General features: G+C 48.6%; 1 protein-coding gene across 1 annotated transcript in view; it reads left to right on the top strand.

Moving 5' to 3' along the window:
• LOC139923362 (serine/threonine-protein kinase PAK 6-like) overlaps positions 1–15,000 on the top strand; it is a 21,109-nt gene that overhangs the window by 3,322 nt on the left and 2,787 nt on the right. Inside the window, exons 2-8 of the mRNA XM_078289915.1 lie at positions 3,506–3,620; positions 7,458–7,688; positions 10,602–11,258; positions 12,263–12,745; positions 13,031–13,164; positions 13,481–13,607; positions 14,126–14,251. Of these exons, the coding sequence (XP_078146041.1) occupies positions 7,485–7,688; positions 10,602–11,258; positions 12,263–12,745; positions 13,031–13,164; positions 13,481–13,607; positions 14,126–14,251 (1,731 nt within the window). The 5' untranslated portion in view covers positions 3,506–3,620; positions 7,458–7,484. The remainder of the gene's footprint in view (positions 1–3,505; positions 3,621–7,457; positions 7,689–10,601; positions 11,259–12,262; positions 12,746–13,030; positions 13,165–13,480; positions 13,608–14,125; positions 14,252–15,000) is intronic.

Here is a 15,000-nt window from a genome sequence, read left to right as displayed (position 1 = left end):
CCATTCAGTAACGTTCTCAGTAAAAGTGAATAGTGTGATAAGGTGGATTTGGTTACTGTGACACAGTAAACTGTCTTGTCTTTAGCCCTAGTCTCTACTCCAAAACACTCTGAGTTGTAGCTTGAGAAGAGTCAGCTCAGTTAACCTGAACAAACTGTTAGCTAGCTAACTAGCCGGCAAACACACTGATGTTAATGTGAACACGCTAACGCTAGCCGCTACTAGATACGTTAGCTAGTGTGCTAATCAGATGTGTTAACAACAAGACAGTGATGTTAGCTGACCAGATACTATGGTTAGCTAGCTAACAAGCTGACATTATCTAAACACTAAATCAATCAGATGGATCAGTTCCCTAATATCTGAAAAGTAGCTAAATCTAGCCAGTTGGTGAAAGTTGTTGCCAGGCTGTGAGCCAATCAGACAGCTCAGATCCTGTTCGGTCAAACAAACAGGGGGGAGTGGCTTCACATATTAAAGGAGGACAGTGAGTTTTTGGTAGATTGTGCTGTTGGTCAACTTCCCCTTTAAGTGATGAGACTGACAACAAAATAATCCACGTGTCCTCAGTAGATCACTGGCTCTGCTCCATGCTAACACTTCAGTGTACACCATGTTGAGTGACAGTAGCTTCCATGCTAACTCTAACCAGTCAAAGTGGGCGGAGCCTAAACGTGACACGAAAGTCCGTTTGGATCTCAGAGTGGGAGAGAAAGAGTTGAACTCCAGCTGCTGCAGTGACTCCCAGTGGGAGACTGAGGTTGTAATTTGACTCCTGATCTTTATTTAAATGATCATCAGGACAACAGCAGTACTGACCCGCAGTCTGTCTGTTAACTGTCAGAGTCCTGACTGGAGCGAGGCGTCGCTGACACACAAACCAGTCTGTTGTTTCAAACCCCCAGAGGTTTCCTCCTACACCCAGCCTGCTGGCTATGGGCCTATTCACTGGGTGTGTGTGTGTGTGTGTGTGTGTGTGTGTGTGTGTGTGTGTGTGCTAGCCTACTTTCAGTGTGTTGAAATAGAGCAGGTGTCAGATAGAGTCTGGCTCTCTACCAGCTGTTGTGTTTCTGCTTGACTAAAAGTCCAAATTCATTTAGACTTTTATAGCGTTTATAACGTTTATGACATTTATAGGTAAAATATCATGACTAACCAAAAAGTGGCGTTACATGTCGTGGAACAGGCTGACATGTTGACCTCGTTGCCATGGATACTGGTGTGGCACCAAAGCCAGCATTACCAAACATACTGTAACTGTGCCGCTGGGATCGCTGAGCAGCAACATCTGAGACGCGTTGTGCCGCGTCTCGTCGTTACGGCGTGTCTCCTCGTTACGCTGCGTCTCCTCGTTACGGCGCGTCTCCTCGTTACGGCGTGTCTCCTCGTTACGCTGCGTCTCCTCGTTACGGCGCGTCTCCTCGTTACGGCGTGTCTCCTCGTTACGCTGCGTCTCCTCGTTACGGCGCGTCTCCTCGTTACGGCGTGTCTCCTCGTTACGCTGCGTCTCCTCGTTACGGCGTGTCTCCTCGTTACGCTGCGTCTCCTCGTTACGCTGCGTCTCCTCGTTACGCCGCGTCTCCTCGTTACGGCGTGTCTCCTCGTTACGCCGCGTCTCCTCGTTACGGCGCGTCTCCTCGTTACGCCGCGTCTCGTCGTTACGCCGCGTCTCCTCGTTACGCCGCGTCTCGTCGTTACGCCGCGTCTCGTCGTTACGCCGCGTCTCGTCGTTACGCCGCGTCTCGTCCTTACGACGCGTCTCGTCGTTACGCCGCGTCTCCTCGTTACGCCGCGTCTCCTCGTTACGCCGCGTCTCCTCGTTACGCCGCGTCTCCTCGTTACGCCGCGTCTCGTCGTTACGCCGCGTCTCGTCGTTACGCCGCGTCTCGTCCTTACGACGCGTCTCGTCGTTACGCCGCGTCTCGTCGTTACGCCGCGTCTCCTCGTTACGCCGCGTCTCCTCGTTACGGCGCGTCTCCTCGTTACGGCGCGTCTCCTCGTTACGGCGCGTCTCCTCGTTACGCCGCGTCTCCTCGTTACGCCGCGTCTCCTCGTTACGCCGCGTCTCGTCGTTACGCCGCGTCTCCTCGTTACGCCGCGTCTCGTCGTTACGCCGCGTCTCGTCGTTACGCCGCGTCTCGTCGTTACGCCGCGTCTCGTCCTTACGACGCGTCTCGTCGTTACGCCGCGTCTCCTCGTTACGCCGCGTCTCCTCGTTACGGCGCGTCTCCTCGTTACGGCGCGTCTCCTCGTTACGCTGCGTCTCCTCGTTACGCCGCGTCTCCTCGTTACGCCGCGTCTCGTCGTTACGCCGCGTCTCCTCGTTACGCCGCGTCTCGTCGTTACGCCGCGTCTCGTCGTTACGCCGCGTCTCGTCGTTACGCCGCGTCTCGTCCTTACGACGCGTCTCGTCGTTACGCCGCGTCTCCTCGTTACGCCGCGTCTCCTCGTTACGGCGCGTCTCCTCGTTACGGCGCGTCTCCTCGTTACGCCGCGTCTCCTCGTTACGCCGCGTCTCCTCGTTACGGCGCGTCTCGTCGTTACGCCGCGTCTCGTCGTTACGCCGCGTCCCGTCGTTACGCCGCGTCCCGTCGTTACGCCGCGTCTCGTCGTTACGCCGCGTCTCGTCCTTACGCCGCGTCTCGTCGTTACGCCGCGTCTCGTCATTACGCCGCGTCTTGACGTTACGCCGCGTCTCGTCATTACGCCGCGTCTCGTCGTTACGCTGCGTCTTGACGTTACGGCATTTTCAAAATGACCCTGATTGGCCTGAGGAGGCGCTGCAGAGTCTGTTTACCTGTTTGTCCGTGTGTCACATGATGTCTCAGATGAAACTCGGGGCCTGATGCATCTCACCTCTGTGTTTCAGCATTTAAAACACTGATTGGCTCAACAGGCCAAAACAAGGAGACATACTGGCTCCTGATTGGCTCAGACAGAGACTGCAACATGTTTACTGTCGCCTTGTTTCATTCACTTTAGTGGCTTTGGCAGCTTCTGTTTAATTCAAGACTGATTGTTTATTGTTTCATAAGACTGATGACCAGTGAGTTATGAATAATGAATAACATTTTGATGAATTAGTTAATTGTTTTGCAGGATTATTTCAGCCAGATATTCATTATTATTATTATCAGTAGTTCTGTTTCCTCCCAGTCTGCAGACCTGCAGGTCAGATGAACTGGAGACTCTATCGCGCTTCACAAATTCAATCTTTGAATTAATTTCATCAACAAATTCCTTTTCTGAATTGAGCGGTTCAACATGATGACAGATTCAGATGAATGAAACTGAACCCTGGTCTCTCTGGTCTCTCTGGTCTCTCTGGTCTCTTCCTGTAGACTCTAACAGTCCAGTTCTCTCCTCCTCCTCAGATGACTGACAGGAAGCCAGATCCCTTTTCATGTCGCTCCACATCCTCCACCGCTCCCACTAACCAAACAGCAGAAGAAGAAGACGGACGCTGATCCTCCCTGCTTCAGTATCTCTGCTCTGTTTCCTGCAGGCTGAACGACTGACGGACTGAACGACTGACTGAACGACTGACGGACCGGACTGAGGAGGAACCGGCCTGAAGTTCATCTGCTGCAACTGAGGAGGAGAAACCAAGACCCAGACAGGTGAGAGAGAGAGAGAGAGAGAGATAGAGAGAGAGACAGAGAGAGAGAGAGAGAGAGAGACAGAGAGAGAGAGAGAGAGAGAGAGAGACACAGAGAGACAGAGAGAGAGAGAGAGAGAGAGAGAGACACAGAGAGACAGAGAGAGGGAGAGAGAGAGAGAGAGACACAGAGAGACAGAGAGAGAGAGAGAGATCTGGGATCTGGGATCTGGGATCTGGGATCTGGTCTTGTCAGCTCTTGTCTCAGGCAGCTGATTCACTCTGAACAGATGTGAAGAAGTTCCTCTGTTCTCTGAAGTCAGGATCAGTCGCTTGTTAACCTGAACTGAACTTCATTAACACTTTATTACCTTTACTACTATTACCCGGCTTTGTTGAAATCTCCATTCTGATTGGCCAGTGAAGGCATTCTGAAGTCTGTCATTTCTGATGACATCACTGTGCAGTCCAGAAGTTCACTTCATTTACAAGATTACTTTATTTATTCAGAGAAACAAACTTTACATCACTGCTTAGAGGCTGAAGGCCAATCTGACCGGATTGTTTACGTTTCTATGGTTACGGTTCTGCTACAGTGTAGCATGGATGCTAGCTACAGTCGTTTCTATGGTTACGGTTCTGTTTCAGTGTAGCACGGATGCTAGCTGCAGTCGTTTCTATGGTTACGGTTCTGTTTCAGTGTAGCACGGATGCTAGCTACAGACGTTTCTATGGTTACGGTTCTGTTTCAGTGTAGCACGGATGCTAGCTGCAGTCGTTTCTATGGTTACGGTTCTGTTTCAGTGTAGCACGGATGCTAGCTGCAGTCGTTTCTATGGTTACGGTTCTGTTTCAGTGTAGCACGGATGCTAGCTGCAGTCGTTTCTATGGTTACGGTTCTGTTTCAGTGTAGCACGGATGCTAGCTGCAGTCGTTTCTATGGTTACGGTTCTGTTTCAGTGTAGCACGGATGCTAGCTGCAGTCGTTTCTATGGTTACGGTTCTGTTTCAGTGTAGCACGGATGCTAGCTGCAGTCGTTTCTATGGTTACGGTTCTGTTTCAGTGTAGCACGGATGCTAGCTGCAGTCGTTTCTATAGTCACAGTTCTACTATTCTTTGGTAGAAGCTTGCAAATGACTTTAGGTCATAATAAAATCATCAGTATTTGCTGTCAGTTGATAACAGTGTTGTGTGTCAGATTCCTCTTGACGCTCTGTGTCTCCTCTCCTCCTGTCCTCCTCTCCTCCTGTCCTCCTCTCCTCCTCTCCTCCTGTCCTCCTCTCCTCTCCTCCTGTCCTCCTCTCCTCCTGTCCTCCTCTCCTCTCCTCCTGTCCTCCTGTCCTCCTCTCCTCCTGTCCTCCTCTCCTCCTGTCCTCCTGTCCTCCTCTCCTCTCCTCCTGTCCTCCGCTGCTTGCCTCAGACTGTAAATATGTTCCTCTTATCTTTCTGTCCCACCTGTCGCAGCAGCAGCTGCTCAGCCGGCGCTCTGCTAAATATTAAATATTAACCTGCCGGCACAAATCCACATACCAACACTTTGTTTTTAAGATGATTTTGATGACATGTGATCCAGGTCCATCACCAACAGCTGTCTTTAAGCGTTAAAATGTTTTACGGTGGTCAAGTGATCAATAAGCGATCAGAACTTCACCTGGATTGACTGATCAGTCTGGTTTAGAGAGATCTGATCTGATGGTTTGGACTCTCTGTTCATCCAGAAGGGATTTTCCACCAAACATAAAGCAACATGGAGTTTTTCTGCCATGTATTTTTTGGTAATTATCACCATGTGAGTCACATTGATCGTAACGAGAGCAGATCTGATAACGAAGCGGACAGAAACTCCTCTGATTGGCTGTCTGAGGTTAAGCAGCTTTGTCACCTCTGCTCCTCCTCATCATGTCTGGACACATTATGTAATGGATGGATCTGTTATGTAAAGAGCATTATATTAGATTAGATCCAACTTTACTGATCCTGTAGGAAACTGTCTGCAGCAAACTGACTCAGCAGAAACAGGAGAGATAGAATAAAGAGAGAATAGAAACAGAATAGAAATAGAGTAGAGATAGAATAGAAATAGAATAGAGATAGAATAGATATAGAATAGAAATAGAGTAGATAGAATAGAAATAGAAAAGCGATAGAATAGAAATAGAAAAGAGATAGAATAGAGTAAATCACACAGCTCCTGACTGGTGAACACACCGGTGAGTTTACAGTTATCATGTGCAGGAATGGAGACACACACACACACACACACACACACACACACTCCCTCAGACAGGTGTGTGTTATGTTCAGACTGAGGTCAGTCATACTGACCTCAGATCAGCTGTGTGTTCTCATGTTTCATATTCATACTACAAATACTACTACTGAACTACAAATGATACTGCTACTAATACTACAGCAAATATTACTGCTGTTACTACAACTGCTACTACAAATATTACTACTACAACTGCTACTACAAATATTACTGCTGCTGCTACTACAAATATGACTACTGCTGCTGCTTGTGACCTGCTGTGTGTTGATGTTGTTTATAATAACAACACATTTCTTCTGCTTTTCTCTTTCACTTAAAACTCACTTTTATAGACCTATAGTTTAATGTGTAATATTTTATTGTTTCTAACATCCTTTCATGGTTTACTTTTATATTTCTTACCTTGTTTTCATTACTTTTGCTGTCAGTTTGATCTGTTTAAGTACTAAACTATTGAAATAAGATTATTATTAGTAGTAGTAGTATTATGCTCTTCAAACTGAATTCCCCTTTAGAGTGAACGGTGTGTCTTCTTTGCAGCAGCTTGTCAGTCAGGAGGAGGAGGAGGAGGAGGGGGAGGAGGGGGAGGAGGAGGAGGAGGAGGGGGAGGAAGGGGGAGGAGTTCAGGTGGTGCAGGAGCAGCAGGAGGTCAGGTAGAGGGAAGGGGTGGAGCTGCAGGAAGGGGGCGGGGCTGCAGCGGGTCAGGTAGCGGGAAGGGGGCGGGGCAGCGGGAAGGGGGCGGGGCTGCAGCGGGTCAGGTAGCGGGAAGGGGGCGGGGCAGCGGGAAGGGGGCGGGGCTGCAGCGGGTCAGGTGACTCACCTCAGAAAACAGCCTCAGCAGGAAGTGAAGGAGCAGTCAGACTCACCGACACTAAACTGGACTGTCTGCTGGTGGAGCTGTGTGTGTGTGTGTATGAGTGTGTGTGAGAGAGAGAGAGAGTGTGTGAGTAAGTGTGTGTGTTTTAGAGTGTTTTCTGTGAGTTCAGGGTGTGTCTTCAGTGTGTACCTTCATCTGTGTGTTCATGGTGTTTAATGTATATGCTCGTGTGTGTGTGTGTGTGTGAGTGTTTTCAGTGTCTGTACGTGTTCATGTGTGTGTGTGCTTCTGTCTGTGTGTTTAGTGTGTGTGTGAGTGTTTTCAGTGTCTGTACGTGTTCATGTGTGTGTGTGCTTCTGTCTGTGTGTTTAGTGTGTGTGTATTCACATGTGTATTTTTGTAGTTTTATGTGTGTTCATATCTGTGTGTTTAGTGATTGTGTGTGTGTGCACTTGTGTGTGTTTTTGTAGCGTGTGTATCTGTGTGTTCCTGGTGTGTAGTTTGTGTGTGTGTGTGTGTGTGTGTGTTTCTTTAGTGTGTTTGTGTTCATAGTGTGTGTTTTCAGTGTGTATATTCATGTGTGAGAGCTTTTGGTTTGTATGTGTGTGTGATGGTGAGTTTTTGTGTGTGTTTTTAGTGTGTGTGTGTGTTTTTAGTGTGTGTGTGTGTGTGTGTGTGTGTGTGTGTGTGTGTGTGTGTGTGTGACCCTGCCGTTATGTCTCGGTCGGACTCTTCCTGTGTTGAGCGGCCCGCCTCCTGTCTCCCTCAGCGCGGCGTCCTCTCCTCCTGCCTGCTGATGTTCGGGCGGAGGAAGAAGCGGCGGCCGGAGATCTCGGCGCCGCGGGACTTCCAGCACCGCGTCCACACGTCGTTCGACGCCGCCAGAGGCTGCTACGTCGGCCTGCCGCCGCAGTGGCAGAGCGTCATCGACACGCTGAGGAGACCCAAACCGCTCGTCGACCCGTCCACGATCACCGAGGTGGACCTGGGGCCCAAGAAGGTCAGACGCCATTTTGATTTTCTGTTGTGTGTAGGCTTGAGCGACATCCAAAAATGTATATTGCGATACTGTCCCGCCAAAATATTGCGATATACAATATTATCACCGTTCTGGGGGGAGTTTGTTGTATTTTGCTATTGTTTTTTTCCATCAATTTTCAGCTCATGCAGCAGAATCCAGCTGTTTTGTAGCCAAACAATCGACCATTTGAAAAATAATGATTGACATATCGATCCACCAATCCGTGCTCAGCATCCGTCTTCTTCCTCCGACATGTTGCTCCGTCAGTTCCCACAGAGCCTCCGACCGCAGGTTAGGTTTGGCTCAGAAGTCCAACAGTACAGCTTCTGTTGCAGCAGTTTGACTCTGACAGACAAAACAGTAAAAATGTGTTTTTGGGGAACCACTGAGTCTAATTGTAGGGTCCATCTTCAAAGTTTGTCAGACATAGCAACAGTAGCTAAGGGGGGCGGAGTTAACAGAAATGTTGCAAACGGTCAATTGCACTGTGGGTCCAAAAGTCCGATATTCACCTCATTATCTCCTCACTGACTTTCTCTGGTGGAAGTTTTCCCTCCACTTTGATTTAATAAAGCAAGAATATTAAACATCGATGTTGTTTGATTTCCCTGATCATTCGGGGTTCGAACCGTCTGGACCGTCCTGCCGTCCTGCAGTTGGAAGGTCAAAGGTTACATGAAGCCAGTGTGTCTCTCCCTGTTGAAGAGTCCTGAACCCCCACCTGACCTCTGACCTCTGACCCCTCTGGTGAAATGTGGACATGTCTGTGCGACTCGGACGGAGATGAGAACTGACATGCTTCGGTCTGTCCTGCTCAGTTCTCAGGGTTCAGATGTGGAAACTTCCTGTTTATCTGGGTGAGAGTTGCTGACTCAGCCTTTAGAGGTTTACAGTAAATGTCGTCTCATATGGGACGACTGACACCAGTTTCTGCATCACAGACCTGCAGACCCATTGAACCTCATGTGTTTGTTGTGTAAGGAACACTAGCTGGGTTTCCATCCAGTATTATGATGTTTCGAATTAGTAAGGCTGCATGTAAACAGCAAATGTCAGTAAAACTTCCTTAGCATCACAAAAAACTCTACCCATTTGAGGTAGAAGAGTTTTTTGTCAAAGGAATAATGTGATAAATAGCGATGGAAACACACTTAGCAGTGACAGTAAGCGTCATCCCCAATGAATGACGCAGTCTGGGCCAATCAGGAGGCAGTATGTCTCTTTGCTTTGACCTCTGGACAAACAAGTAAACAGCACCACGCTTAGGCCAATCACTGTCTTTTTTAAAATGTCAGAACGGAGCAATGATTCATTTCCCGAAGTTTCGTCAAAATGGACCGACAAACGGACCGTCTGTCCGTCAAATGATGTCAGGTGATCTCAGACAGCGCTGGTCTGATTTTGAAAAACCTTGGAGGCCTTGATTAACTGATGAGAAACTTATGAGAAACTAAACTGGTTACTAACAAGAAAATCTTAATTGCAGCATAAAACCAAATGTAGGTGATTTGGTTTTATACTTTATTCAATAATAAAGCCTATCTATTCACTAAACGGTATCTGTGTTACACCTCAACAATAAGATGTAACCTTACCTTTGTTGTTGCAGAAAGAAAGCTTGTCAGAGTGGATCTGCTGACATGGGATCAGTGCTAACTGGACCAGCCAGTTCAGAGCAACAAGCTGCTTCAGGGGGTTTCAGTCGCAACAGGCTGACTGAAGCACAGAGCAGAGCGCAAATAGAAACACAGTAGAGACACAGACTCTACCTCATGAGATGTATTCCCAGATACACCTGTATTAGTTATTGTTACTTCTGCCAGTGGAGTTGGAAGGAGGTTGTTTTCACCTGTCTGACAGCCGGGACGTCCCACTCTGCTGCTAAACCGTGTTGCATTCACATGCTACTTTGTGGGAAAATCAAACCCGGAAGACAAATGATAGAACTGAAACGTGGAACTGTCCACACTGTGGTGAGAGTGAAACCTCTCATTACAATATTCACTCATACATTCTCATACACTCCTCAAGAACTCCTGGAACACCTTCAAGAACTCCCAGAATCCCCTCAAGAACTCCTGGAACCTCCTCAAGAACTCCTGGAACCCCTTCAAGAACTCCCAGAATCCCCTCAAGAACTCCTGGAACTCCTCAAGAACTCCTGGAACACCTTCAAGAACCCCTGGAACCTCCTCAAGAACTCCTGGAACACCTTCAAGAACTCCCAGAATCCCCTCAAGAACTCCTGGAACCCCCTCAAGAACCCCTGGAACCTCCTCAAGAACTCCTGGAACCCCTTCAAGAACTCCCAGAATCCCCTCAAGAACTCCTGGAACTCCTCAAGAACTCCTGGAACTCCTCAAGAACTACCGGAACCCCCTCAAGAACCCCTGGAACCTCCTCAAGAACTCCTGGAACCCCTTCAAGAACTCCCAGAATCCCCTCAAGAACTCCCAGAATCCCCTCAAGAACTCCTGGAACTCCTCAAGAACTCCTGGAACTCCTCAAGAACTCCTGGAACTCCTCAAGAACTCCTGGAACCCCTTCAAGAACTACCGGAACCCCCTCAAGAACTCCCGTTGGTCCCTGGGCCTCACTGAAAAACATTGCAGTAGAGGATGCTTGTGGTTGATTCCAGATCAGGTCACAGTCTGGCAGTCTGGCCTAAAGGTTAAGGAAGAAAGCTTGTGACAGAAGGGTTGCCAGTTTGAATTGCTGCTGGGAATTTATTAATGTTTTGAATGTTCAAAAATTCAATTTTAGCATCTCTGAATCATTCTTGATTCTGATTTAGAACAGAATATTTAAAATGTTCAGACATCCTTCGATTTTGGTTTAGACTGCTGTTCTGAAACTAAAGCTGTGACTTTTCTGCTGGTGTTTTATTTCCAGATGATCGTCCGTGGGAGTTTCATCGGTCACGGCGACTACATCTCCCACGTGATCGCCGAGATGAGCCGGCTGTCCGTCACCAGCTCCAACTCCCTGCGCCGGAGCAGCCTGTCGGCACGGAAACGGGCCCAGTCGCTGGGCAGACTGGGAGAACTGCCGGAGGGCGACTCCTACCAGTACCAGGAGCTCGACCAGGAGAACCAGAAGAACGGCGGGAACGCCACCTACTGGCAGGACAGGATACGACAGGTACGCAGCGAGAGCGGAAGCCCGAAATTGGGCGTGAAGCAAAGCGCGACTCTGCCGCCGAACGGGATTCTGCCTCGGGCGAAGTCGTCATATGAGATGGCGACTCCGGCTGTGGCCGCGCCCCCCGCGCCCGTGCCGAGGTTACCCCAGAGGACGGGTAGCACCGCGGGACATTACGCCCGCAGTGAAGGGGCGGGACTAACGGAGCGGCCTGGCCTGAGCGGCGGTATAACCCCGAGGGACAGGCTCGCCAGACAGAGGCCCACCTCCTGCCACTACAACCTCCAGACTCTGGAGACCAACGCCAGGGTGAACCTGAGGCTGAAGCCGGCTGTCAATCATCTGCCAGACCTGCTGTCCTCCTCCAGGGAAACTCCCAGAAGACCTCACTCCTCCTACGACCTGAAGGTAAGAACAAACCCTTTAAAGACACAATCAGGACTTTATTAGACCGTCCAAATCCTGGCTACATTCACATCTGACGTTTGACATAGATGGAAGATGGCAAATAAGATTTTGGGATTTTTATCCCATTGCAACTCAAATACACGTTTATTACAAATGCAAACGAGCCTTTTGCAGCCTCAAAATCTATGAATACTGAAGTTCAGCTGTCACATAGTCCTTGGATCCAAAGTTCAGACCATAACTTTCAGAGTGAGAGAGTTAAATCTGTATGCTAAAGTGTTAGCATGCGCACCGTACAGAGCTATCTACCAGAGACACAGAGATCATTTTGGTACCAATTCTCTCATCACATTCTAGGTAAGGAGACCAGTGGGACTCCAAAACTCCCAAAAGTCAGCCCACTCCTTTAATGTTGTTTTTCTAAAGGCTGAACAGTCTGGTTTCCACTACAGTTGGACAGAAAACCACCGGACTTCCCCAGAGAATTTATCAAATTCCCTGACTTTCCCTGTCTGGAAAACACCTCTAAAATTCCATAATATTCCAGAAATTCCATAACCAGCGGGAACCTTGTTCCACAAAACAGTAAGACTGAGAAGAGACAGTCTGACATGGTGTGGGAGTTTGTCAGCAACATCACAGCTTTACAAAAGACAGTCAGCTGAAACACTGAATTACCGTGCTGCAACAGTGTTGTGAGGTGGGCTGTGGGCGACCTCTGACCCCTCTTGGTACGACACCTTGGGATTTGCCAGTTTGTGTTTCTAGTCCAACAGACTTCCCAACATGACCTGATAAAAAGTCCTGAAATGAGCACGAACTGTGAAATGCAGATTTTATTTTTTAACACTTTTAATACTTTTTTTTAATATAATTTTAACACTTTACGTGCCACCAACACGTCATTTGGTGTTAACAAGTCGTGCTCATTTCACGTATTTGTGTGAGATCAGGTTGTGACTTGCTGTCCTCTTCCTCTTCCTCTTCCTCTTCCTCTCCTCCAGCTGAGCCTGTCACCCTCCTCCCCGCTGCCCCCCCCCAACAGCACCAGCAGCCCCATAGCGGGTCGAGGGTTAACGCACCGCCCGCTCCGCCCGTCCTCCAGCTACACCATGGGAGTTTCTCCCATAATCCCGCAGAAACCCCCGAAGCAGGACGGCCCCTCGCAGCCCCGGCCGTCGCCCACGGGCTCGCCGGCCCGCCCCCCCGCCCGGCCCTGCCCCTCCGCCCGCCCCGCCCAGCCGTCTAAACCCCAGCCGCCGCCCGACGGCGAGCCGCCCAAGGTGACCCACGAGCAGTTCAAGGCGGCGCTGCAGATGGTGGTGGATAAGGGCGACCCGCGGACGGCGCTGGAGAACTTCGTGAAGATCGGCGAGGGATCGACGGGCGTGGTGTGCATCGCCCGCGAGCGCCACAGCGGGCGGCAGGTCGCCGTGAAGATGATGGACCTGCGGAAACAACAACGAAGAGAGCTGCTCTTCAACGAGGTACAGAGGATAATACTCATACTTTACTTTTGTAGCGCTTTTTAAAAAACAGGTTCAGAGTCCTGGCACCTGTCGGCCCGATCGAGGTGTCCTCCATGTTTTTTCCTCATCATGTCAGGGCGCGACTGCATGGCGAGTGTGAATCTTTCCTCCGTGTTTGTTTGAGTTTTGTGATTTCTGAACGCTAACGAACGGTCTGAACGCAGCTTCAGTGACGGACTCGAACCCCCGGACAGATACTGGACTTGTCAGATCAGATTTTGACTCTGCTCCTCCCGGTCCCAGGTGGTGATCATGAGAGACTACCGGCACCAGAACGTGGTGGAGATGTACCGCAGCGCTCTGGTGGAGGAGGAACTCTGGGTAATCATGGAGTACCTGCAGGGCGGAGCGCTCACCAACATCGTCAATGAAACCAGGTGGAGAACAAGTTGCTGCCTTTTAGATTTTTATTCAGATTTTGACTAGAGTTCCTTCTTTTCCAGTCAACTTTCCCTTTTATTTTTACTTTTCTATTTACTTCTGCTCTGAAAAACTGGTTCTTTGGCTCCGCCCACTGAGGTTTAACTCTCTAACCAGTGACTGAGTGCAGGGTCAGAGGTCAATTCATGAACAAACTCATCCATTCCAATTCAACTGAGGAACTGGAATTTGAAAAAAACCTACAGGAAACAGAATTGTGATGGTAACTCTGTGTGTGTGTGTGTGTGTGTGTGTGTGTGTGTGTGTAACCAGACTGAATGAGGAGCAGATTGCCACGGTGTGTGAAGGCGTCCTGCAGGCGCTGTCCTATCTTCACTCGCAGGGCGTCATCCACCGGGACATCAAGAGCGACTCCATCCTGCTGACGCTGGACGGGCGGGTAACACACACACACACACACACACACACACACATCTCTAACAGATCTTGCTAACAGCTGTACTTTCACATCATTTATATTCTCATGTTGAATACTGATTTGCAAAATGTTTTTATAAGAGCATTTTAATAGATCTTCTGCCTCGAGGCGTCTGGAAGAGTTTCAGATCCTGTTAAAGATCAGTAAACAATCTGAGTCAGCACAAGCTTCTATACTAACTGTCATTATTTACATTTTTCAATTCAATTTTAATTTTGTTATCTTCTTTTTTTTAATATTTATTTTATATATTTATAATGTATTTATTTTTTATTTTAGTGTTCTTTTGAATGTATTTCCAGTTTTTATCTTCTCCTCACACTTTATATTTCACTGTTCTTGCATTTCATAAACTGTAAAAAAAGTTATGTAAAAAAAAAAAGTAAAATGAAGAATAAAGAAAAATGTAAAATATTGAGACAAAACTAAGACAAAAGTAAAACAAAGTGTGTTATTATTTGTTTCTTCTTCTGTCCCAGATAAAGCTGTCAGACTTTGGCTTCTGTGCTCAGATCAGTAAAGACATCCCCAGGAGGAAGTCTCTGGTCGGGACGCCGTACTGGATGGCTCCGGAGGTCGTCTCCAAGACGCCGTACGGGACCGAGGTAACGGCGCCGCGCGTTACACCGGGGGCGCGTTCAGGTTCAGCCGCCACAACCCGGAACACAAAGTTTAAAAGGAAACAGAAGTGCGTTGAGCGTCCTGTTGCAGAGTGTTTTACAGGCTCTCATTGGAGAGTCAGAGCGTTCTCCTGAAGAATTCTCCAAGGGTTAGGGTTAGTGCCTCCGTGTGACGGGTGTTTGTACGTAGCCAATGAAAATGCAGAACCTCCCCGAACGGAGCCAAACGTGCGTCAAAACCTCAGGTGAAGTTTGAAGCCAATAAGAAAGTGTGGCGAAAGCAGGCGGCGCTTCCTCTAACGTCCTCTAGAGTCCTCTAACGTCCTCTAGAGTCCTCTAACGTCCTCTAGAGTCCGGCTCCAGAAAGACTCCAAACCTCCAACGGACCACAACCAACTTCTGATAAAATATGAAGTCAAGATACCTGACGAAGGTCGCTTGACCGAAACGTCGTGTCGTTTATTAAACTCTTGTTAAGTGAAGACAGAGTGCGGGAGTCTTCCTGCTCCTCCGACACACCTGGTGCCGTTCTGTTTAAAATATAAAGTCAAGACATTTTCTCCACCAGAGGTTTTGGTCTCAGCAGCTAATTTCACTTCTTCTACTGTGTGTCCTTGTGATTTTCAAAATAACTGACATTAACAGATATAACAGATAAAACACAGGGTTGTTTTCCTAGTGATTGACAGGTCGTTGATCACGGACCAATAGCAGGCCCTCGGCTTCTCTCTGGC

The sequence above is a fragment of the Centroberyx gerrardi genome, chromosome 18 (genome assembly GCF_048128805.1).
Source record: "Centroberyx gerrardi isolate f3 chromosome 18, fCenGer3.hap1.cur.20231027, whole genome shotgun sequence".
NCBI lineage: Eukaryota > Metazoa > Chordata > Actinopteri > Beryciformes > Berycidae > Centroberyx > Centroberyx gerrardi.
Note: the sequence above shows the minus strand (reverse complement) of the source record. Positions and strands in the feature narration are given on the sequence as shown.